At 36.3% G+C, this 24,444-nt stretch overlaps 5 protein-coding genes across 5 annotated transcripts; 1 reads left to right on the top strand and 4 right to left on the bottom strand.

The window, feature by feature from the left end:
* The first annotated feature begins 1,956 nt into the window (after positions 1-1,956).
* Positions 1,957-5,457, top strand: LOC147279177 (Myosin heavy chain-related protein). The gene is made up of 2 exons (XM_086252702.1): positions 1,957-2,276; positions 2,977-5,457. The coding sequence occupies exons 1-2, from the start codon at positions 2,214-2,216 to the stop codon at positions 5,251-5,253; spliced, it is 2,340 nt and encodes a 779-aa protein (XP_086108828.1). The 5' UTR covers positions 1,957-2,213; the 3' UTR covers positions 5,254-5,457.
* Positions 5,458-6,414: 957 nt separating this feature from the next.
* On the bottom strand, positions 6,415-10,807 carry LOC147279176 (Protein kinase superfamily protein). Its single transcript, XM_086250672.1, has 5 exons — positions 10,601-10,807; positions 9,317-9,690; positions 9,131-9,222; positions 8,558-9,031; positions 6,415-7,560 (listed from the first exon to the last, which is right to left on the bottom strand). Exons 2-5 carry the CDS (start codon positions 9,680-9,682, stop codon positions 6,612-6,614), a joined length of 1,881 nt encoding a protein of 626 aa, XP_086106798.1. The 5' UTR covers positions 9,683-9,690; positions 10,601-10,807; the 3' UTR covers positions 6,415-6,611.
* A 2,057-nt stretch (positions 10,808-12,864) lies between these two features.
* PDE334 (ATPase, F0 complex, subunit B/B', bacterial/chloroplast) lies at positions 12,865-13,780 on the bottom strand. Its single transcript, XM_086252436.1, has one exon. It carries the CDS (start codon positions 13,632-13,634, stop codon positions 13,011-13,013), a length of 624 nt encoding a protein of 207 aa, XP_086108562.1. The 5' UTR covers positions 13,635-13,780; the 3' UTR covers positions 12,865-13,010.
* Positions 13,781-14,332: 552 nt separating this feature from the next.
* Positions 14,333-17,075, bottom strand: LOC147279174 (Ubiquitin-like superfamily protein). Its single transcript, XM_086249903.1, has 6 exons — positions 16,937-17,075; positions 16,576-16,855; positions 15,735-15,834; positions 15,428-15,527; positions 14,936-15,021; positions 14,333-14,704 (listed from the first exon to the last, which is right to left on the bottom strand). Exons 2-6 carry the CDS (start codon positions 16,772-16,774, stop codon positions 14,344-14,346), a joined length of 846 nt encoding a protein of 281 aa, XP_086106029.1. The 5' UTR covers positions 16,775-16,855; positions 16,937-17,075; the 3' UTR covers positions 14,333-14,343.
* Positions 17,076-17,473: 398 nt separating this feature from the next.
* LOC147279173 (Nucleotide/sugar transporter family protein) lies at positions 17,474-23,190 on the bottom strand. The gene is made up of 10 exons (XM_086249902.1): positions 22,844-23,190; positions 22,393-22,469; positions 21,665-21,829; positions 21,415-21,548; positions 20,389-20,519; positions 20,230-20,274; positions 20,017-20,114; positions 19,181-19,288; positions 18,261-18,317; positions 17,474-18,117 (listed from the first exon to the last, which is right to left on the bottom strand). The coding sequence occupies exons 1-10, from the start codon at positions 23,022-23,024 to the stop codon at positions 18,043-18,045; spliced, it is 1,071 nt and encodes a 356-aa protein (XP_086106028.1). The 5' UTR covers positions 23,025-23,190; the 3' UTR covers positions 17,474-18,042.
* Between the last annotated feature and the right edge of the window lie 1,254 nt (positions 23,191-24,444).

Below are 24,444 nucleotides of genomic sequence, written 5' to 3'. Positions count from 1 at the left end.
ATTTTAATGAAAACACGTGAAGAAACATGTTGGGCACGAAGCGCGACGCATATGTTTTTTTTTTTTTGGCGTCTGGAGTATTGTAACTATTCAACAATCATAACAATGACAATTATAGTTACTGTTGAATAATGGTTATACTCACTCTGCAACGACACCGATAAAAAGGCTAATTATATATATATTATGTTTTTTTCTTATATAAACATGTCAAAAGTTAATAAAACTAACATAAATCACAAAAAAAATCACTCTTATTGAGTCGCATTAACCCTTGTCATGTTCGTCGTTGCAAAGCCACTGTCAAACAATAAATATCGATGCAGAATTCCTGTCGGACAGTAACAACTGACACTGTATAGCACTAGATGTTCCATTAGTGTGTTTTTTTTTTTGTCAGTTTGAGTGCCCATTTTTTAAAATGTGGATTTATTTCTTGTTAGGTGAACCTTTTTAATATTTGGGAACATTATATGTGTTTATTTATCAGTAAAGATGTAAAATGAATTACTTTAATTTTTATGGTATTTGGGTCTATGCAAGTTCATGCAAATGTTTGGGCTACTAAATTATTGTGCTGTGTTATATTATTCTTAATTTCCAAGAGTTAAATTTGCCAATACATGCCTAACCCAAAAACCTAAGTCGACCCAACCGACTTCTTAAATAAGTTGGCCTACGAAAAACTTTTTAGAATGCATAATTTGATTACCAAATAATATAAAAAATTTAATAATGTTCTATCCATTCAAATATAGGTTAGCTTTGAAAATTATTTACTTTTCACACATAAGAAATTGACATATGTATTGACACACTATTTCATAAACTTATTATGCGAATCTAACATTATTGAAGTTGTTCTTATTATTTACAAAAAAAAACTATAACACTAAGTCTCAACAACAATTCGAAATGACATAATCAAAAGTTAAACCTTGCATAGCAGGAAAAAACTTACTTATACCCATGTTGTAGTGATGTGGCATCTTTTGGAGAGAGAGATAGAGACAAGAGATGAGAGAAATAGAGTGAGAGAAGAGAGAGAGCAAATAAGAGAGGGTGAGGATACCATGTGGTATCACATGGGGGGATATGTAAGTTCTTCTCTGAACAATATACCGAGTGAATCCAATTCTTAGCCGAATTATGAGAGGAACCCAACAAAGCAAAAACATCCGCCACAAAATTTAATTCTATGAGAATTTTACAAAATTGGATATTTTGAGGGGAGACTATCAAATAATGAATATGTCTAAATGAGAAATTGATATGTATATTGACACACTATTTCATAAACTTATTATGCGAATCTAACATTATTGAAGTTGTTCTTGTTATTTACAAGAAAAACTATAACACTAAGTCTCAACAACAACTCAAACTGACATAATCAAAAGATAGCCGAATTATGAGAGAACTCAACAAAACAAAAACATTCGCCACAAAATTAGATTCTATGAGAATTTGACAAAATTGGATATTTTCAAAGGAGACTATCAAATGATGAATATATCTACTAGAGAATGGTGTACCGAAACGTCCAGGGCGTCGGGCATGTTAGAATTTTACAAGATACTAAAATTGTAATATTATGACTAAATTACATATACATGGTTCATCACATAACACGTGTAAGGCCAGGTCGCTTCCATAACTTGCACTTTTGTCACTACCCTAAGCAATAGCTTTCTGGTATCACTTTCCACACGGTTGGATCATCTCCCATCAAACCCAATCCTACCGTCGTTCATGAGAGAGATGCCGTCCAACGCGGCGTCGTTTTCTCGGCTTGCAAGTTGCAAGCACACGCTTTTTTAGGTGACGGGATATTTTATTTTATTATTTTTTCTGACATATCACGTGGCTTGACACGTAGGATTGCTTATATCCGACACGATCATTTTCTTTTTTCTCCAAGTGGCGCAACATAGCTTGAGCCAGAAAGCCCCTGAATAGTGAAGAGTACTAAAGTAGAAAGGAGAGCCAGGTCGTGGTGTATGCTAACGTAAGCCTTGGTTCTTCTGCTCCAACCGCTCTCCCAAGTCTTCTTCTCCGAAATCTTCGGTCCCTCTATTTCTTAGATTCTGCGAGTCATTTTGTCCGAATTGAATTCCAAACCAAACACGATTCCACGAATCAACGAAGAATGCTGAGATTGAAAGTAGATCCAACGGTGACGGTGGAGCCTTGATGTTTTCCACAGGTGAACCATGGCCTTCTCTGCCACTTCTCGCTCCAATCTCCCAACCACTTCTTCTCACCCCTGCTCCAAGGTTCTCTCTCTCTCTCTCTCGGTATATATATATATCTATATATGTATGTGTGTGCGGTTGTATGCTTGACCAACCGCACATTGTGTTTGGTTTCCGAGAAAATAGAAGTTGGCAAAATAAGACGAGAATGAAATTTGGGAATCTATTGTGTAAAAGGGACTAGTCATATGAGGCTCATTCGAGTGAAGATTTAGTTGTCTTTCAGTTTTTTTTTTTTTTTTGTACCAATTATTGTAAAATCTAGGGTTTATAATTGATAATTTCTTTCCTTTCATTTACGGAGAAGTGATTAATTTAATTCTGAGCTTCTGTTTAGGGTATTTGGGGGAGATTGATTATTTTGAACTCTTAGAGGTTTATGCAAATTGCAGGGGTTAAAATTAATGTGGCTGAAGTTGTACTGTTATGGAAATGGATGTGTTTATGCAGCTTGGGTCTATGATAACATTTTAGCGAAAATAGCTTATTGCCATGTGATGTGATTTCAGTTTTGCCCATTTCATTGCTATATTTAAGTGCAGTAACCATTAGCTTTGTGATTCATTTCCAACCTGCACATTTTTATGCAGGAATTTCAAATTGATATCCAAGTTTAAATTTGAATGTTATGAATTTTGACTGTAGAAAATGCTTGTAATTATGGCTTGATTGGTTTCTAATCGGACGAGTAGTTACTTATATGGGTGCGACATTTCTGCAGTTGTGCTCCCTTACATTCAACCGGAAGCAAAATAAAGTAGCTTTTACAACTCCGACGAAAGGAAAAGGCTCTTCGCAGAGGATCATTAGATCAGTCTTAAATAATAGGAAGTCAAGCATCAGTGACAATGGAGCAACTGAACCCGCAAGGAATCTTCTTGAAAGATTGTTTGCACAGACACAGAAACTGGAAGAACAGATGAGCAGAAATTCTCGCCATCCTCAGGATGTCCACCTAGGGCTTAACCTTGAAACTTTGGAGTCTGATCTTCACGCTGCATTGGCAGCCTTGAAGAACAAGGAAGAAGATTTGCAGGATGCAGAAAGAATGGTTTTCTTGGAACACTGTGAATTAAACCGCACAAAGGAGGAGCTAGAGCAACGGGAGAAAGACATCACTGCAGCTTCTTCTAGGTATGAAAAGATAGAGGAGGAATTGAAGCAGGCTAATCTTAGCTTAGCTTCTCAAGCCGGGCATATGGAAGACCTAAAGCTTCAGCTTAGAGAGAAAGACCAGGAGATTGCTGCTAAACAGTCAGCACTTTCTTTAAAAGAGGAGGAATTGGATAAAATGAGAAGTGAATTGGTGAAAAAGAGTGAAGAAGCTGCTAAGACTGACTCTGAACTTAAATCTAAGGCTCAGCTGCTGAATGAAGCCAATAAAGTTGTCAAGAAACAAAAAGTTGAGCTTCAAGAACTTCGGAAAGCTATAAGAGATAAAGAAGAAGAATTGGAAGTTTCTCAGACACAGAAAAAACTTGAAGAGGAGAAGCTAAAAGTTGCAGAGGACAACTTAGAGAAGCAGACAATGGAGTGGTTATTGGCACAGGAAGAACTTAAGAAACTAGCAGAGGAAGCATCTAGACACAAAGGAAAATCTAATAAAACTTTAGAGGATTTCAGAAGAGTGAAGAAGCTTCTCGTTGATGTCAGGTCTGAGTTGGTTTCCTCTCAGAAATCTCTGGTATCCTCTAGACAGCAAATGGAAGAACATGACCAGCTTTTGCAAAATCAATTGGAAGAACTTGAAGAACAGAAGGGAACTGTTATGTCTTACTTACAAACTTTGGAAGATGCCAAAATAGAAGTCGAGAGTGAAAGAGCAAAGCTTAGGGTTGTGGAGGCTAGAAACAAGGAGCTTGAACGGGACTTATCCATGGAGAAGGAGCTTCTGGAAGAGTTACAGGGGGTGTTGAAGAATGAGAGATCCTCTCTGCAGCAGGCCATCAATGGGATTTCTTCTCTCCAAAAGAAGCTGGACAAGAAAAATGCTGAATTTGGGAAAATGCGTGATCTTCTTCTGGTTAAAGAGTCGGAAATGGTGGAGGCTAAGCTTGAAATTCAGCATTTGAAATCTGAGCTGTCTACCCTTAGGCTTATTTTGGATCAAAATGATGTGGAACTTTTAAATGCAAGGAATAAGCTAGAGGAAGTAAACAACGAAATCGCAGAGCTGAAGATGCTTTTGAACAGTACAGAGGACCAGCTTATTCAAGCAACTACTATGCTCAAGGAGAAAGAAGAACATGTACACACCATGCAAAATGAGTTAATTGATACAAAGCTGAAATTTTCAGATGCAGAAACTGTGGTAGAACGGTTAGTAGAGCTCACTAATAAATTGGTCATATCCATCAAGGACGAAGACTATAATGCATCCAGATCGTTTGATGAGATGGGCCACGAATTACTGCAGCAACTACTGGATAAACCAACTGATGATTCTAGGTTGCAGAAAAAACAGCTTGAGACTGAGCTTGAATTAGCTAGGGACAGCCTAAGAAGAAAAGAAATGGAAGTTCTAGCTTCCCAGAGGGCTCTCACGATCAAAGATGAGGAGCTTAAGATGGTTCTTGGGAGGCTAGATGCAAAAGAAAAAGAAATAAGGAAGAAAGAGGAAATGGCGGAAGATGCTAATGATCTGAGAAAGCTATATGCTTTGGCACAAGAGAGATTAGGGGAGAAAAGTATTGGAGAATTGGCAATCGAGAAGCTTCAACTTGAGGCAGCCCAACTGGAAGTTGAAGCTGCAACCGACGCACTCCATAAACTTGCAGAAATGAGTGGGCAACTTTTGCATAAAGCTGGCCTGAGCATCGAGGCTGATGGTAATACCAGTATCTTCCTGCCAAATGGTTCTGATCCTAGTATAGGTATGGTGGAGGGCGATGGATGTTTAGCTGAGGTTACAACAGAAGTTACGCGGATTTCAGCTTTGACTGATCAGCTTGTGAAGGAGGCTGGTATTGTTGTTGGTGCAGGGCCTGCAGGCCATTAGAGGTAATTCAGAAGCTACTGGCCTGATTTCGTGTATAGATATCCAACTGATCTATTTTCTTTGATTAGATTTGTTAAAAGTCATAGATTTTTGCTGCATTGTTTGTAGCACTCACCATATGGCATCTAATGTCCAGTTGCCAAACATATACCAACGTTGTATAATATGAATTGTGAATGAGAGTGATAATGGTGCTTTTGGTTCTTTAGGTATCATTCCATATACATTTTATAACATCCCTTTACATCTATCATTTCTTTACTCATAAACCTCGCATTTTTCCTTCATTACTAAAACCTAAAAACTAAAAACTAAAACCAAAATGTTACCGAACACACACACCATGTGTACCTAATGCATTAGAAGAGTTTTTAACTATTTTTTGGCATCTAATACATCATTGCCTTTTTACCACCCCCCCCCCCCCCACCCCCCCCTCCCCTTTCCCCAAGAAAAAAAAATCCTTCAGTGCCTTGGAAATTTGCAAGTAAGGGTATCCCATGATCCCCTCTTCACTTGAAAATTTCCACTGCTTTTAATTTTTATATCTCATCTTTACATGAATTATGGATAAAATAAGAATATGAAATTAAAATGATGTGTTTAATATTTTTTTTTTTTTGGTTTACAATTAGAACTCTCTCTATCTCTCTCTCTCTCTCTCTCTCTCTCTCTCTCTCTCTCTCTCTCTCTCTCACACACACACCTTATACTTGAGCACCCACAAACTGACTTGAGAAGAAATTTTTTCCAAGCTCTCCCTTTTCTGGCGGGTTCGAAGTCTTTCTCACTCATTGATTTATACTCGATTCTCTTGTGTTTCAAGTTGTTTTCTTTTCTTAAATGTGGGCAGTCAAATTCACGCATTAGAGGCTTGGTTTCACATGGACATTTCGTAGAGAACACTGAAAGCCAATGAAAACAAACAGAAAGAGAATCAGCTTTACAAGCGATTTGTGTTTGTTTCTTAATTAATCGGTAAAGAGAGCGTGTCATGGTATTAACATCATGGTATTTGCGGACCCCAAGGAACTTATTCATAACGCCATAGACAGCCATTGTCGACTTGTCCTTTCGTAGTTTCCAGGAAATAATGCCCATAAAATTATGGGTCTACTCTTGGAGCTCAAAGTAAAGCACATTACAGTGTAACCACACAAATGAGTCAATAAACATATGTACACTTTTATATACAATAAAGAGCGAATCTGTTTTGCCCTGAATTTGACAGTGTTTTTTTTTTGGTACTGATCATCAGCATGAGTTTTAACAGTAAAATGCCCTATGCTACCCAACAAACTAGTTATGAACTATAGCATATACTTAACTAGCTCTGGGCAGATGAACTGTGCATAAAACTACCGAGCAGGACCTGAGGCAGCACCTTCTCTGAAAAGGATATTCGTAACCGAAGGAATCCATTTTTGATTTCCGGAATTCTGGCCATCCATATGTTGGCTCTCATTCTGTATAGCACTACTCTGTTTCTTCACTTTGGACCTCCCTACCTTTGTTCCAACAAAAATGCCTAGTTTCATCGCTGTAAATAGACCCAATGCAATCAGAAGTGGTCTCACTGCCCAATGAAAATCCTCAAGATGTTGGTACTTCTTCACGATTCCTGGACAAGTATCAAAGGTTACCAATTCCACTTCAGCAGGATCAGCCATAGAGGTGCAGTTCTCATCCCCAAAAGCAAGCATTCCTGGGAACTTCACAATAAGGCAACCATTTGGTAGGATCCACCGTATCCTCCCAGTAGCCCATGCCCCTCCCCTCTTACGAGGCCATTCAAATCGAGGGCTCAGAACATTGGTTTTCAGCCTAACAAACTGACCCACACAGTAGGATTCTGCCATCTGAAACTCTGAAGAATTTCCCTTCCAAAGAGTTTCCAACCCTATAAATCCAACAGCTACATTACCATTACGATTGATGGAATGAAGAATACCTACTGGTGAGTGTTTCTTGTCTTCTTTCTTCAAGCGTACCCAATCACCAGCTGCCAAGCCAAAAGTTACCCGCTCCAGTGTTGAAACATGAACTCTTAATGGGTCATGGATGCCATGGACCCTCACCAAAACAAACCCAGGTTTATCTGTGTCACATTCTACACCCACTACTGTGCCTTCTGGGACATCCATGCTTTCAGGTTTGCAGGAGTTTGGTGGCTTTCTGGAACGCACCATGTCACCCACTTGCAGATGATCCTTTGAAAGGAACCACTCAGTGCTACTCGATTTCTCTGTGATTGTTCTACTCCCAAGACCTGTCCAGTCTACATCACTGGAGACTGCATTCTGCAAGCTGCTAGTGTGGTCACAATTAATAACAAAAGGGTACAAGTGGTGAACGACAAAACTCTTTCACTGACCAAATAACTAGCAAGCAGTCACATAAAGGATTATATACATATGAAGCGGGGATCTTGATAAGCATCTGCCTACTTTTGTAACATTTATGAAACCTTCATGCAGTGGTTTCTTTATAGCATCAACTTATACAGCTGTAACCCTACATAAACTTTCTCTATACTAAACTATGAGATTTGAAATGCCCCCCCCACTCGGAATCTATCTTTGTAATTTTATTTTTTTAAACTTTCTACTTCATATACAATTACAGCAAGTTCATAAGGTATAATTCCACAAACATACTAATAATCAGACAATAATAACTTAATTAAGCAACAATATAAAAAACAAAACATGCTTTAATCTGCCTGGGAACAATACTCATCAAGATTTTGTTTGTACTTTGTAAACCACATGTCCGTTCTCTAAATGAAGATGTTGTTTATGAATGATATATGGTCCCACATAAGACATAATGAAGCAATTTCTTCTGCTCACATGGAATACCCAGATATACATTAAAGATCAACAATATACAACATAAAACATGCTTTATAGGCCAACCTAATATGGTGGTAAATTCTGATTTGGGCAATTAAGAATCATAAGGTTTTCATCCGGTGCACAGGACCAGTACTTTGACTTATATACAAACACATGTGGGCATGTAATGTGAGTTCTGGATACAGCGACTGCTTTAAATGAGTAAATGATTATATACCCATCCTCTCTAGTTATTATAAGCTATTTAAGTCGATATAAAACAGACACTGTATGTCCCTAACATACAGAAAGTTATAGATCCCAACCCATGACCGGAAGAGCAATGTCTATGCGAAATGCAGCCTAACAGGATACCCGCAACTATCTAGAAAGGGAACATATTATATGAAAAGTACAGCTTATCTTGAAAACTCACAACAAGATATAAACATAAAAGAGAGACATACCTTTTGAATACTTGCAATATGTCTGTTATTAAAGGACGATTCCGCAAGTCATACTCAAAGCAACCAAGAAGAATATTCTCAATAGCAGGAGGAAGACCACTTGGTATGTCTGGTTTTTCATGCTTTCTGACAACTGAATAGCATATTTCATCAACAGATTTCCCACACCAAGGTCGGACACCAGTCAACATTTCCACAATGCTGCACCCAAATCCCCATGCATCGGTCTCAAAAGATATTGGACCTCTTACTTCTGGTTGCCATTGTTCAGGTGCCATGTAGTTTGGAGTTCCAATCCTCCGAGTCATATCTGAGCTTATCAGTGGAATGCCAAGCAACAGATAAGGAATACCAAAATCTCCAAGAATTGCTTGGTCAATTTCATTTAGAAGAACATTAGAAGGTTTAAGATTAAGAACCAAGATCCCTTTGGAGTGTAGTTCATAAATCCCCACAGCCAACTCGATCCCATACCTGTAACCAATAGCACAAGTGAGGACTAACCGCTCAAGGTTTTGGTAACTAATAAAATGAGCATTATTTACTTTACTGTCTAATCAAGACCAAAATTACCTCAAAACATCAGGAAGTGAGAGCTTCCCTCCTTTGAGGCGAGCCATTTTGTCACCAACTGATCCCTCATATAATTTCATTATAATGCATATCTGAGAGTACAAACCCAAATTGCTTTCAGCAAACTAGAACTCATACAAGTATGGAAACTCCCTATAATGCATCAAATACAAAAATGTGACTCACCTTCCCACTGATAATTGAATTACCAAATAGCCAACAAATACCTCCTATCCCTTGACACTTGTAAAAAATATCTTGAATTTTATCCAGCACAGCCCTCATGTTGTCTTCTTTAATTGGATGAAACATCTTGACAGCCACCTCATGATACTGATCATAATCTTCAGTTGACTGGTGATGAGTTCCTAACCAAACATCACCAAAGGGTCCCCTCCCAATTCTGTGTCTAAGTTTCAATTTTTCAGGTTCAATCCATGGACTTGTCTGGTCTAAAGAGGCTACCACAGTTCTATCCCGATCATGATCACCTTCTAAAAGCTCGTACTCAAATGAAGCTGATGGTTGAGTGGAAACAACTCGTTTGTCCATTCCTTGATCTGAAGTGAATGGAATTGGTCAATAAAACATTTCTGATAGAAGTCATCATAACAAATAAGAATACAAACAAGATCATTTAAATGCACAAAAATCCTATGATCTTCTCATTCCAAGATAGTTGAGGAGTATATGTCCGCAGAGTTATGCCATTGAACCAAGGGTGAAGTAGCACACTCAGAGATGCTCTTTTAGGGTATGTAAATCAAATTATTTTGGGTCCCCACACTCTCTCCCCTTCTTTCTTCATTGGCCTAAATCTGGACTCATGCTTAAAAGGACTATAACTGAATGCTCAACATGTCATATAACCTTACAAAATGTGACTGAAACATTTTCATACAAACACAAAGAGGCACTATTGTACCTTACATGCAATAATTGCACATAAAAAGCATTCCAAATACTGAACAAATCAAGGAAACTGGCATACATAAAACATTTGATCACAGACGTTATATTAGAGTTTTCATAACTAGAAAACCCAGAGAGCTCAAATCCTCCCACTTCAAACTAAGCATAAAAAAACTGTCTACAACTCTACATCCTTTATTTATAGTTTAAAAGCATCAACACAATATTCAACAGTTCATCTCCCTTCAGATTCTTCAATTTTCCCGGAAACTAAATCAAGGGTACATAAAATTTCCAAGGTCCGTTTGGTTGCTGAGAAAACGTGAAGATTCTTCAACTTGTTCATAATTTTTTGGTAACCCATTAAAAGAAAAGCTAAATTGGTTATACCCATTTGATCATTCTATGAAAAACTAATCAGACCAGGAGTAGCAAAGACTTCAAGTATTTCTCCACTATCAACCTAAATATTTTCAACGGAACAAACACAGACTAAAAAAAAAAACAAATAAATACATAAAAGGGTCAGAAGCATTTTGAGAGGAAAATAAGACTCACTGAGACTGAGAATATAATGATGCCTCGCACGAGTTTGAGATTTCGACGGATTCAGAGTAACATATACAGACGTTAGACTCAGAGAGAGTTGCAAAAGGGACTTTAGAATGAGAGAGAGAGAGAGGAGAGAGAGAGAGTAATAAACTTATAATGGAATGTGTATATACAGCAACCTCCTCCGGTATCGGTGAAGTTGGGCTCCTCTTGAATTCGGAAGCTATTTTAATATGCTTTTTTTGTCTGTCAAATTACCATATTGTCCCCTCGCATGTGTGTACGCCAAGCAATTTTACTTCTTCAATCTTCAATCTCCAATCTCCAATTTGGGAAGGGGAGTGAGGAGTTTAAATACCAATTATTGATAATTAGATATTGATATCGGTGTCATTTAGTGGGAAAATTCTACCATACTCCGGTGTGATATTGATATATACATATATGATTAATTTTTGAATTTTGATGAATTCAATTTTTTATTATTAGAGTATAAATTTTTCTATTATTAAACGTGTTTTGTATACAATATGTTAATCGTTTTAATATAAGATACAATGTCTGTGTAATAAACGAACTTTAATTTAGTGTTTTAAGTTTTTTTGTTGGGATGTGTGTATAGATAACTTAAATTTGGTCTAAAATGATGTGTATTTGTTTCACTAATTCTCAATTTAAAGTTTATTTATTTCACAACAAAACAATACGTATAATGATACATTATTTGAGATCTATAGTTAAGATCTTAACATTATTGGTTATAATATATTTATGTGTCCGATAAAAGTATAAGTAAATAACTTGCTCATATTGTAAAATAGGTAAACATTCATATTAAATTGTTTATGAGAAATGATGTTGGCAGTCTCCTAAACATTTATGTCACTTGCTTTATTAACGGTGGTGATGGATGAGTTCTATCAATAATTTATTTATTTGCACTAAGTGGTGATAGATAAGTTTTTATTTTTAATTTTTATCGAAGGTGACAGATAAGATAGTACGAGAGAATTAGAAGTTTTTGATGTTGACAATAGGTGATAATAATGTTAAAAGAAAAGGAGATGGATACATGACATTATATTTTTAATATAATTTTTGACACAAATTTTTAATAGGGCTCACTTCATATAAAAGTTTAACGATTTGAACCGTCAATTTTTTAGGTCTCAATTAAAATATTATTTTTACAAAAAATTAGATAAATTGAAAATCATTTACCTACAAAGATTAAATTGTCAGTATTTTAAGTGTTTATTTTATTGACCACTTAATCTTTATAAGTAAACGGTTTTTGATTTACTTAATTTTTTATAAAGATGATCTTTTAATGAAAACCTAAAAGATGGACAGTTTGGATCATTGAAATTCTATATAGAGTAAATCTCATTATAAATTTGTGTCAAAAATAGTATGTCATATATATGAACCCAAAAGAAAATTGTACATTGTTTTTCTTTTTTCTTAAAAGAAAATTGTATGCAATCACAAATGTTGATTACTCCTCTACGGAGGCCCTGTTTCTTTGGGCTGCAATGATGATGAAATCCATAGTAATCATACTAAACTTTGGGCCTAATAACTTTGGACCAAAGCCCAACATACTACAACCATCGAATCCTTTCAGTTAAGTTTTACTTTAATCCTTATAGTTTCATTTATTATAAATTTACTTTTACGAGAAGGTTTTATTAAAAATGTGAGAAAACATCAGGAAAACAATAAATAATTTTTGGATCTTATAATTTATAAATCATCGCAATTTAAGAACACGTTAGTATTTTTGTTCATTACTTTATTAAATTGATCATTAAATCGCTAACGGTATGTAAAGTACATGATTAAAATTAATATGATTTGTAAAGTACATGATAAAAAACACAACAAATTTAACGATTTAAGAAATAAAAATATTAACATGTTATTGAATTATAACAATTTATAAATTATATGATTAAAATCATAATAATTAAAATTATAAATTATTGGTATCAAAGTGGAACTTGACTCAATTTAGTCCAAAAGTGAACTTTGGCCTTCCTTTGAACCTGTAACCAAAATCGAAATGAAAGAACATCCTTTGGTCTGTAATGAATTATAGTCCCAACATTTCTGCATAATACATACAATTGAACTTGAAACAAGTTACTTGTAGGTTAAGATTCAAATCAGAAGATAATCAGGATACCGTTCCATAACTTGATTGGGCTAGACAGTAGAAGCCATAAGGTATTATTAGTGAAGATAACAGAATGGGCAGCTTTCCAAAGTAGCAAATGACAATATATTCAATGATTGATTTAGCATGGAATGGATGATGGATGCAAATCCCAAATTCCCAAAAACATAGAAAATATTACATAAAATGAGAGGCAGCATCCCTATTCCCTCCGAGCTTTCCCTTTTTGTATAAAAATTAGAGAGGAAGGACCTTCTTGACAATCTGGTCACTGAGATTGGCAATCTGAGAGTCAAGGGCCTTCATGGTCTCCTCCTTCTGCTCCTCCAGCTTGGCCAGGGCCTCCTGCAGCTCCGCCTCCACTTTCTTCCTCCCCTCCGCCAGCTTCTCCTCCACCTCCGCCTGCGTCTCCTTCTTCATCTTCGTCAGCGCCGCCGATATCTCCGCCCTCGCCGCCCGCATCACCGCCACGCCCTGCTGCTCCAGCTGCTTCACCTCCTCCGACGTGTCCTTCACGCTACCCAGCTTCTCCCTGATGGCGGCGTCGCGCTCGTCCATGAACTTGCCCAGGGGGCTGTAGTAGATCTTGTCCAGGGCCACCATCAGCAGCAGGAACTGCACCGCCTGGATGGGGAGGGTCAGGTCGAAGTCGAACAGCGCCGCCTTCTCGATCTCCGCCGCCAGGGACGGTGGGGCCCAGGACAGCGAGGTGGCCGCCATGAGGGATAGGGAGATGAGTTGGGGTTTCGTGACTTTTGGGATTTTGGGGATGGAGATTTGGAGTGGGACAATTCTGGGTTTGGGAATGCTGGGAGAGGAGATGGGTACTACCTTGGAGGAGGCCATGATCATGTTGGCCATGCCTGCCAATGCTCTAACTTCTAATGCTGTTTCTGTGTCTTCTCTGGGACTGAAAGAGTGAAGAGTGAGTAGGATATTGGGTTTGGGATTTGAGGGGTTGTCAACTTGTGAGTGAGTCTCAGTGGTGGGTGGTTTTGCAAGAGAACTATTCAGTATTATCCCTCCTAAGTCCTATCTCATTCTTTGCCACACATATTGATGAGGTTCTAATTGGGCCATTCAATTCTTGTCCTGGGCCCAAAGTAGTCACTGTCTTCAATCTAATACACTATCATTTTTTCTTTTATTGGGGGAGGAAACTTACTTAGTACTAAATTACTAATACACTATCATTAACAATGCTATTATAACATCAAACACTACTCTTTCCTCAAGGGGATTTTTTACTTCCAAAATCTGTACAAACACTATTTCAAATGTTATGAGAATAACATCAAAACTCATGTGATTATGCTTACGTGATGTGATTAGTTCAACCATTTATGAGAAGCCATATGTTAATATTTTATAAAAAATAATAAATTCAATAATTTTACATTCCCAATACATGGTATAACTTTATTTTACATTATAAATACCTGATGTGTATTGGGAATGAATAACTTTTAACATAATAGCTTCTCATAAGTTGTTTGACCTACCACTTCATCTATGAATATGATCCTCTAACTAATTTAGGCAAGGGCAACAAATTCATATTTCATGAACACTAATCTAGTCTCAAAGCATCCCTTCGATAATAGCGTTTATCACGTTTTTCAAAGCAAAGCCCAAAAATCTTCCTAAGACCACCCAATAACCCAGTGGCTATGTTCGGGGTACAAGTTATACTTCTTCCAGGTGTGCCTGCATCTGCAAGCTTGGAGTATGGAAACCACTCTCCCAAGAAGAAAGGCAACCTGGTCTCATTGTGTTCAATAGAAACCTCATCATCACTATGCGGGAGCTTCGGATTCTCAATGTCATCAGAATCGTAGTATTCCTCAACACTCTGTCCCTCTTTGTTAATCTTTCCCTCCTCTTGGTCGCTGAGTTCTTCATCTTCAAAACTAATTGATCGTGGTATCAACCTGCATATATATATATATATATCCAATTGAATTGCACACAGTATGAATGAAATGTAAAAGACTACTACAGAGGCATGTTTAAGAAGCAGGGCTTCAACTATGAACTCCCTACACTATAGCTGGCCAGGAAATAATGGCCCCTATCTGTGTAGGGAACTGAAGCTTCATGTTTTTGTGCCAAAACATTCTTCATAATATCAATAAAACAGAAATGGGAATAGAGAGCCTTACATCCTGTGTTTTCTTGAAGAGAACCCTTTATTTGATCGCTTCTTTGTCAGGATGTAGCTGATTGAAACATGCCGCACAAAATGAAGCTTCACATAACAAACAACACCAGTTCACATATACGAAGAAAATTCCAAAAAAAAAAAAAAAAAAAAGAATTGGAAGAAAAGATCAACTTCAAAACGATGATAATTATGTCATTCATCAACAAAGAATGTGCCTTAGGAAGATCAAACAAAAATAACTGTAGCACACACGAAAGGCTAAACAAAATCATTTGGGGAGCAAGAGACTCAGTAGCAGATGGATCAGTGAAGCTATAGACAGGCCATAGCACCTAGAGTTATTCAAATTATTGAGAGTATCTTGATGAACAAGAAAGATTAATGCTAAGGAGCTCTTCAAAACAAAATTCAATGTTCATAAATAACAGACATCAGCATAGCAGTAACCAACTGCGTGAAAGATAATTTGTTAAAAACTCCTGCTACAAACCTGATCACCATCTTTGATGCCATAATCTCTAATATGATCAGTTTCAATGAGAAGTTTCTGACCAGCATAACACAAGCAGAAATGCCCCCACACGTGTGGCCTGCATGAACCATAAAATCATTAAGTGATTGTGCAATGGACTTCTCAACTCAAGAACTATATAATATGCAAGTTGTCATGGAAAATGAACCACTTTAAAGACGAAATCCTGAATTTCACATCTGAGTGCTACGCAAAGATAAACTTTTGTGTATTTTGATTTTTGTCTTTTAATCCAAAATTATTAAAATTGATGGTGTGAACATACCACGAAATTTTTCCTGGTCCCTTCTGTGGCATGTGACTGAAAACGGCCTCAACCGCCTGCTTCAGTTCCAAAACTGTGGCTGTCTTTTTAACTTCAATGTCTGTAAAAGTGAGCATTTTAGTTCAAGCAAGTCCTCAGGAAAAAAAAAAAAAAAAACCTTAGTTCATGAATTAATCTTGCTGCTATGATACATAGAAAAGTCAATTGAATAATGAAAGTGGATGGCAATGCATCAATGATATGAAGTTAGTATGAGATGCGTTCAGATGAACATGTATTATCGGTCAGGTAAATACCATGTAAGATGTATATATATTTAAGAGAATCAGGAAATCAAATCAAATCAGACATCAACCCTTGATTTTATAAATTGATAACAATTATGGAATGAACAAATATGGGATGAGACGATCTACCAGAATATTACATCCCTGGTCTTTGTCATTGAAATAACACATATGTTTAACAAACCCTGTATCTGAAACTTCCAATCATTGAGGGGTCTGAAAACCTAGAAATCCTAGCAAACCATAACACATTCCATCCTACATTTCCACAATTTTCTCAGCAACCAAACAGGCAGAAATGAGATTCAAAATCAAGGATCTAGAAAGAGAAATCAAAGAGACAAAAGTAAAATCAGAAACAATTAGCACAACAACAGGGGTGAAAATTTCTAAATCATTCAAAGGGTCTCATATTGAAACAAATCTGAACTCAAACAAATATAAAATTTCGGCCATTTTGGGACATTTTCCCAGCAACCAAACAACAGCAGCAATTTGAGAACCATGGAATGCAACGCAGCAGAGAAATTGAAAAAAAGAAGAGAGATGATTACCGAAGGTAGAGCCGTCCAATTTGAGAACGGAGAGCTTGAGGGGCTCCTGAGGAAGCGCAGAATAGGAGAAGCTCTTGCGGGACAAGTTGTCGATGAGGAGGAGCGGAGAGAAGGGCATAGAACGAGAGCGGCGAGGGCGTTCGAGGGAGAGGCGAGGGGCACAATCGTCATCCTGGATGTTGAGCGCGCTATACGACATTGCTGAAGCTGCCGTTTCTAGTTTCGCAGCAGCTCAAAACCCCAGTACTAGTCCGAGAGACGCTCTCAACCCATCATTGCCCTTATACAAAAGGAAGAGACATTCAGAGGAGAGAGAGAGAGAGAGAGAGAGAGAGAGAGAGAGAGAGAGAGAGATTCTTACGAGAGAACAACACGCATTGTAACGTTGGGGTTTCGGCTTCGGGCCTGCCTCGGCTTTTTGGGAGCTGTTTCGGAGCTTGTGTCGGAGGCAATTCCAGAAAGTGAGAGAAACAGAGAAAGAGAGAGAAAAGAGGGAAATGTTTTTCCCTCTCTTTTTTTTTTTGTTTTTTTTGTTTTTAAGAGGAGACGTCAGTTGGGGTTTTTGACTCTTCGCAGCAGTAACCGACTAACCGTCGTTACGCGCCCTTTTCCATGGTCTCTCTATTTTGGAAAAAAGCCTAAAAAGTAAGGAAAATTTTCTGGCATTTTGGTATTTTACCAACTCTCTAACAATTAATCCTCTATTTTTAATAAGTAATATACCATCCATGGTAGCTTTTTCCTTTTTAAATAATGTGACACCTACTTCATATCAAGAGTTGGGAAAAATTAATGTTTTCTTGTAGAAACGTTTGTTAAATGTAAAAATTATATGGAAGAGAACAAAATTCTTTCCTTTTATACAAAATATTTCAATGTGAGACAATTGTATACAATATCATTTGAATTTTTTATTTTATATGTTAACAGTCATAAGCGGGATGATAACGCGACTTTTTATTTCAGCGACATTTTAGTACTTTATTTGGTCATACAAATTTCAACAATTTCAGTTTCCAACAGAAAACTACATCAACAAAAAAAAAAAAAAACACTATGATTAAGCCTATATGAGACTACAATTTGTGGTCCAAACAGTTGTACCCACCACCTGCCTCTTCAAAATTTGATCATATGTGACTGTAAACATTGGGTAGAACAGAGAATCATCGTATACAATATCAAACATGAACAAATCAGATCAGCAAGCCGATGCCAATACTAAATTGCTATCATTGTTTCTAAGTTCTAACACCCACCCATGTAGAAGAATAAATACGCGGCGAAAGAAGCAGGGCTTGTTTCCGGGTAATAGTTAAAACCACTGAGTAGAAATCTCTCCTATCTATCAGAGTCATATCTCACATCTAAGAACCCCATAATCACAGAATCAAAATTGGAGGGGAATTCAAGGGCAGCAACTAATCATCTTCAACCGAAAAAAACACTAGCCATTCGTTGAATATGTTACTTCCCTATGAGCTTGTAGTAGGCATACAATCCAGAGCCAAGGAAACCGAGAAATTGACCAATTACGTTCAACTACAAAAAAGAAAAACATCAGTTTCTATTAAGAAAAGAAAATTTAAAGGCCTTTAAAAAAAAAAAAAAAGAGAGAGAGTAATTTTAATTATAATGCACCGTCGGTATGAGAACAGTTTGAATAGAGAACGGTTTACACTTACAATATCAAATGGAAGGCCACCAAATAGTACCCAGCCAAGCCCAATGGTAAAGAAATCCTATACCAGCATAATAACAAGAAAACATAAGAGCATGAATAAAGAAATAAAGAGACAAAGTGTAAGAGCAAGAATAGAAAGCAGCATAACTATGAAAGGAACAAAACACGGGTGGCATTAGCTAGAAGAAATTAACTATAACTTAGGGTCAATTTGGCATTACTTTTAGAATTGTCAAAAGCGCTTTTAGATTAGTAAAAACGTTTTTGGTAGCGTTTGACAAAAATAAATAAAAGTGTTTCGGAGTTATAAAAACGCTTTTAAGTGGTTTTTTTGAGACACTTTCAAGTGCTTTTGCATGAAATACTTAGAATTTTTATAAAAATTTGTATGTGCTTCTGAGCAGAAGCGCTTCCTAAGAAGCCGTGCCAAACGGACCCTATTGTGTATATTAAGTAGCTAATTATGTAATAAATTATAAATTGTTTCAGCAAGACCTTCACTGTGTCTAGTTTCAGGCTAGCAACACAAGATTTGTTTCAATCTCGAGGAACTTCAAAATTTTAAATAATTGTGAAAATATTTGTTCAAAATTAGTGTCTTTTATAAAAACCAAATCGATTTTTTTTGGGTTAAAAAAACCAAATCATTTATTCTTTTCTTAATTGAAGTAGTTTTCATATCTATTTGATGCATTTATGATGTTAAAAGAACCCAATCAAATGATCCATTTAAATATATAACAAGGCTATCTTAATTGTTTTCCTTTTTCAAATTGCACAGTATTCTTTTTTTTTGACCAAATTGCACAGTATTCACATGCACAAATTGTGTTGCAAAAATCACATTATTCACATCATACAAAGGCTGCTAAATTGTGTTGCAATACATATATGAGATACAGAAATTTAGCGCAAACAAACCTTCAAGTTGCCGCAAATTGTCTGCGTGAGTGCTGAATTTATAGTCGTGTTAAGGAATATACTGTAATTCAAGAAGAATGCCAGTACACAGGAGCAAAGCATGACAACCTGCCACAGAGAGGAGGAAAAAAGTAAAAAACAATGCATCTCAATCAAAAAACCCTCTGAGTTACTTGGAAGTTGTATTTAAGTATACGGCCAAAGCAAAATAGGCATGCTATGCTTGACTGATTAGTGTCAGTTGAATCCATGAGATGTCAACAATCCCATAGCGAAGATGTAAAATGCTACTTATAATTGCTTTGAAACTCATTCTGAATGGTTTTAAAACTTAAACTGCAGAAAATGACAATAATTCTCAGGTCCACACACCCCTCTTCTATCATATTTCAAGTACAATATATAACAGCAATTCATGCATGCCACATAGAAAGCTGGGGGAGAAAAAGAATCAATGAATTGCTACAAGAAACAAGGCAGCTTTGTCTTAAGTTCAACTAAAAACAAACTGCCATTAAATATTGCACTGGAATAATATCACATTCATGAAACCCATGCACCAAACTGTAAGTAAAATGACATTAACAGCAATTTTTTATTCAAAATTCAAAAAATACCAGTAAACTAAACCAACTTTCAACATGAATTCAGAAAATGGGGCATAAACTGCACCAGCAGATAGCATATTTAAAATAAGAAGTATAGCTTATAAGCTAGCAAAACACAAGGCCATGCAGAAAATACAGATAAGGAGCATTACAGGAGCTTCAAGACAACTTTTGAAGCATTAAGTATGTATTTATAGTAGAGAAGAGTTCTGATGGTGAACAAATTACCATAAAACCAGGAGATAGCAGATAAGGAAAATCGATTGTCATCTTCAAGTCACCATGAATAAAAGTCAAAAACAGCAAAACTGGCCCACATATGAATCCTATCATAAAGAAATAATATCACTTTGTGGGCATTCAATTAATAAAAATTTCTAATTATGCACAAAAGAAAAAAAATCCAAAGGGCATGAGTTGAGTCAGAATCTTTTATCTTACCATTACACCACATAAGGCCAAAGCTATTAAGGCCACTGGACTTCCCTGAGAAAAAGAAACTATCAGTCAATATCTCAGAAACCTGTCTATTTGAAAGAAGTTAGTAAAGAGGAAATGCAGTGAAAGATTTCCCAGAAAGATAAAAAGTGAAAGTACTACCAATGCGGGCTATGGTTGCAAGATATATTGCTGTTGTGATGTTGGATAAGAAGACAACAGCATAGCCATAGGCATCAAATGACAGATCCCGAGCTCCAGCAATAAATGCACCAAGAATGATCAGTCCAACACTGATAACAACCTTAAAATTTTCAGTTAAATGAGAAAATCAGGTAGATGGCCAATAAAGTAAAATACATCATATCTATTTTCAGTAGCAAACTTTACTACTCAGGATTTTCTGCAATATACGAAATTGTATATTTAAAGTAGTGCACACAACACGTAAAGTTGCAACAAGAAAAAGAAAAAGATTTGAGATCTCGTCAGACTGTCAGACACAAAGCTAGATCCAGGTTTCATCTGTTCAAGTTCCAAACTTCCAATTCTTGCAGCATGATTGCTGCAGGTTGTACCAATGATCTAGGGACCCCATCTAGCATCTTAAGAAGTCCAAAATCAAGGTATCTATTATCCAATTGCATTGCTTCATTGCCTACTCATTCATATTTTGTCTCATGTACGGTATGATACAATGTACATATATACCACTAAATCTTTAGGCTGGATTGAGAATATAAAATATTAGAAAACAAGTGTCGAGGTACAACTTCTCATAATCCATGATTTCTCTCCTAGGTCCTTAAATAAGATCATATTTATTAGTTGTTAGAGCAAATTTTAAACAACTGAAATACATTGAGATGCATCTCTTATCCACTCTCACCTGTCCATATCTAATTTAATGGCTTAGAAACAAGACCTTATTTAAGAACCTTTAGAAAAGAACTGTGTGCGTGTGCGTGTGTAGAATCATTTTTTATATTCCATTCATGAACATAGTATACAGTTTTTCACTGCACCAATTCATGAGCATAAAGAAAAGTGCCAATAAGTCAGCTTTCACAATTTTCATTCAATCAAAACAAAACCATGTAATTCTTTATGTACATCTAGAAGAGCAGATGATCTATATATTATTAACATCAGCATACAGAATAAATTACAAACAAAAGGGCAATTTACCTTCCAACAATATGAGATGTATATTTCTGCCCAGCCAAAAAATACTCCATAACCATTGTAAATACCACGGTAGTCCTCCTGAGGGTGGTATACATAGGAACATTTACTCCACGGACAGACTCCATGGAGGCTAGCTTTCAAGGAGAAAAAAAAAATGGGCAGACATTAATAACAAATATAACACGGAAACGATTGATTAAAAGTTACCCACCAAAAGAACATTTTCATCATTAAATTACAAAATGTATACCATGTACAGCAAATAGGCTCCTGCAAGAGGAAAGGTTTTCTTCAATGTCCTTAATGGTACAAGTGTTGTGACGTTGTTATCAGAAATGGTTGGACTTTCACCAACTGTGAAAGAAATCATCTTCCATCGTCGCAAAGCATATAGAAAACAACATGAACATATCATCTGCAGTTGCAACCAGATAAAGAAAATATTTAATTTTTTATCATTAGCCCAAATGCAGGGCACACAATGACATTATACATGAAAATCACACAAAGCAAACCCGATAATACCTTTTCTTGTGCGAGCACATAACTATGTATAAAAAGAAAATATCAACATTGAAGAATCCAAAAAAAGGAAAAAAAGAGATTGAGACAAGTTGTATCAACTATGTCACATTGTTCATTAACTCTTGTAAAATTGGAGAAATTCAGGATGCCAAGAGGGTGTATGAGTTTTGGGCTGTTTGAGTTTGCTTTGTAGAACTAAAACAAGAATCAAGCTCAGTTAGGCCCATCTTTCAATGCTTATCCAGTGGGAACCCAAAAGCTGGTGGAACAGCTTATAATTCATGAAAAAAAGATGATGCCTCTTCGAAATTCACTACTTAATTTAATTCCAAAATAGAGTCCCTTAATTTTGCATAAAAGAGCAGAACACTAGAACAGCACAAAAAAGCTGGCAGTAGCCAAAAATGCTGACCAAAAGATGAAAGACAATAATGGATGCGTTTGGGGATATACCTGAAATAGTGTGATGACATTTGCACTTGGGAATTTATAAGAAGAGAGAGCTGCTTTGTTGAACATTACCAAGAGCACTACAGAACAAAAAGGGAACAATTAAAGTAGCTGACCAATAATAAAATTGTTAAAAAGTATTCCAATCCCAAGAATGCAAAAAACCCAAATTCATAAACAGCCAGCACAGAGTATGATAATTGACCAATAAAATAACACCTAAAATCCCATAATAAACACGCCAAGAACATAAGCAAAATATAAACAACTTTATAATAGCAAGCAATTCCATTATTCCAAGTTGGTATTCATACAACACCTTCAAATTTTCTTCCACAATTTTGATATCTGATTTTCCATTTCTTTAAAATTTTGAAAATTTGATTTTTAGGAATCAAAAGCATTTTACTGATGCAATAAAATTAGAGGGTGAGGGGTGTGTTGTGTTGTTTACCTGCACAGGCCATGTACGAGATTGCAGCATAGGCTCCACGTCTGGACATGGCGGATCCTCTGAAGAGCTTCTCACCATCGTCGGAGTCTCCGACGAGCCTCTCTCTCTCTTGCTGGTCCCTTGGAGGATCCGATATTGGCAATGTCAAATTCCTGCCCGAACCCGACGTTTTCAGAGACATCTCTCAGCACTCTCTCTCTCTCTCTCTCTCTCTCTGTGATCGGTGAGTTCAAATGCGAGTCGAAACTCAATATCTGGGGCGGGTTTGAAATGGCCAAGTCGTCAGGTAAAGGCCGGTCAATGGGCCCGACCCGGAACGAGTTGATCCAGGTGAGTCGTGGAATTATATGGGTCAACTCGGTCTGATATTGGTTTTATTTTTTTGGCTCAATTGGGCCTCCGAGTCACTGTTTTGCCAATTTGATGAAGTTGACCCGGCAATGGCGCCTTCCACAACCACAATTCAATTCGCGGAAGTTTCTTGCGGGAAAAATCAATGTTCAACGGTCTAACTTTTAGTATAATTTTTAGTATTTAGTAATAACTTTTATGTTTTTTGTTCTAGTGGCACAAAATTATAGTTATATGTTAGTATGTTTATATTTTTAATATATTTATATATATTTTTATAAATTAAATTAAATATATTAAATTATTTTAATAATTATATTATTATAAATATTTTAATGAGATCTTTAATATGAGCTCAATATTAAATATATTTAAATATTATTATTTTAATACTCAAATTAATATTTTAGTATTTTTTATGTCAAAGTCAAATTTAGGAATTGTAAAATTGAATACATGGCCAATCAACCCATGACAGCTGCTCATTCTCATGCCTTTTGCTGCAATATTTTTCATCCATGTGAATATATCTTTTCCTCTCTCTCTCTCTCTCTCTCTTAGTGGGACCCAACACTTTTTCAACCAATTACTTTCTTTTACTTGGTTTTTTATTCTTTCTTTACTCATACTTTTCAGATTATAGGTGTACTTTTTTTTTGAGTTCCTCAATAGTAATTGTTAAATTTTCTGCTATATATAGTGGAAAATTTAGCAATAGCATAACAAATGCTAAATTTAGCTATGTCATTGTAGTGAGTTTTTTTATCAATTCTGCTATATTTAGCATATAGCATATCATTTAGCCATGCTCTAACGACTCTAACTTCTCACTCATTTCTTGTAGTTGCCACAACGCGCTGTTTTAGAGAAATGTTATCTTTAACTTTCCAATCTAGAGTTATTTACATTTACACCCTTGAGATTTATCGTCTTTTCACATACACCTCTGAGATTTTAAAAATTACACGTACAGCCCCTTCCCCTTAATGCATTGACTCCACTCACTCTTCCTCTTCCTCTTCCCTTTGAAACGTTCACACTACCATTTTGCACCCCTCCAACATTCTTATTTGGACATCTCCTCTTATTATGACCTAATGTTTTTTCGTGCAGGGGTTATGTGTAACAATTTTGAAACCTCAAGGAGTGTATATGTAATTTTTGAAACTTCAGAGAATATATATGAAAATATGATAAACTTCAGAGGTATAAATATAAATAAGTCGCCCAACCCACCATCATATATATAT

The sequence above is a fragment of the Dryas octopetala genome, chromosome 7 (assembly GCF_963921425.1).
Source record: "Dryas octopetala chromosome 7, drDryOcto1.1, whole genome shotgun sequence".
Classification (NCBI taxonomy): Eukaryota; Viridiplantae; Streptophyta; class Magnoliopsida; order Rosales; family Rosaceae; genus Dryas; species Dryas octopetala.
This window is presented reverse-complemented; position numbering and strand designations above follow the sequence as displayed.

Bases quoted from the DNA above. Each gene is read 5' to 3' on its own strand.
- LOC147279176 (XM_086250672.1), bottom strand. From the start codon at position 9,682: ATGGACAAACGAGTTGTTTCCACTCAACCATCAGCTTCATTTGAGTAC. The intron at 9,223-9,316 runs GTGAGTCACATT...TTGTACTCTCAG, and splicing joins ATTCAATTATCAGTGGGAAG to ATATGCATTATAATGAAATT. The intron at 7,561-8,557 runs GTATGTCTCTCT...CCACACTAGCAG, and splicing joins ATATTGCAAGTATTCAAAAG to CTTGCAGAATGCAGTCTCCA.
- LOC147279174 (XM_086249903.1), bottom strand. From the start codon at position 16,774: ATGTCGTATAGCGCGCTCAACATCCAGGATGACGATTGTGCCCCTCGC. The intron at 15,835-16,575 runs GTAATCATCTCT...TCACTTTTACAG, and splicing joins ATTGGACGGCTCTACCTTCG to ACATTGAAGTTAAAAAGACA. The intron at 14,705-14,935 runs GTAAGGCTCTCT...ATATATATGCAG, and splicing joins TCTTCAAGAAAACACAGGAT to GTTGATACCACGATCAATTA.
- LOC147279173 (XM_086249902.1), bottom strand. From the start codon at position 23,024: ATGTCTCTGAAAACGTCGGGTTCGGGCAGGAATTTGACATTGCCAATA. The intron at 21,549-21,664 runs GTATACATTTTG...TCTCCTTGAAAG, and splicing joins GAGCCTATTTGCTGTACATG to CTAGCCTCCATGGAGTCTGT. The intron at 20,275-20,388 runs GTAGTACTTTCA...TCTTTTTCTCAG, and splicing joins TGCAACCATAGCCCGCATTG to GGAAGTCCAGTGGCCTTAAT.
- LOC147279177 (XM_086252702.1), top strand. From the start codon at position 2,214: ATGGCCTTCTCTGCCACTTCTCGCTCCAATCTCCCAACCACTTCTTCT. The intron at 2,277-2,976 runs GTTCTCTCTCTC...ACATTTCTGCAG, and splicing joins CTTCTCACCCCTGCTCCAAG to TTGTGCTCCCTTACATTCAA.
- PDE334 (XM_086252436.1), bottom strand. From the start codon at position 13,634: ATGGCCAACATGATCATGGCCTCCTCCAAGGTAGTACCCATCTCCTCT.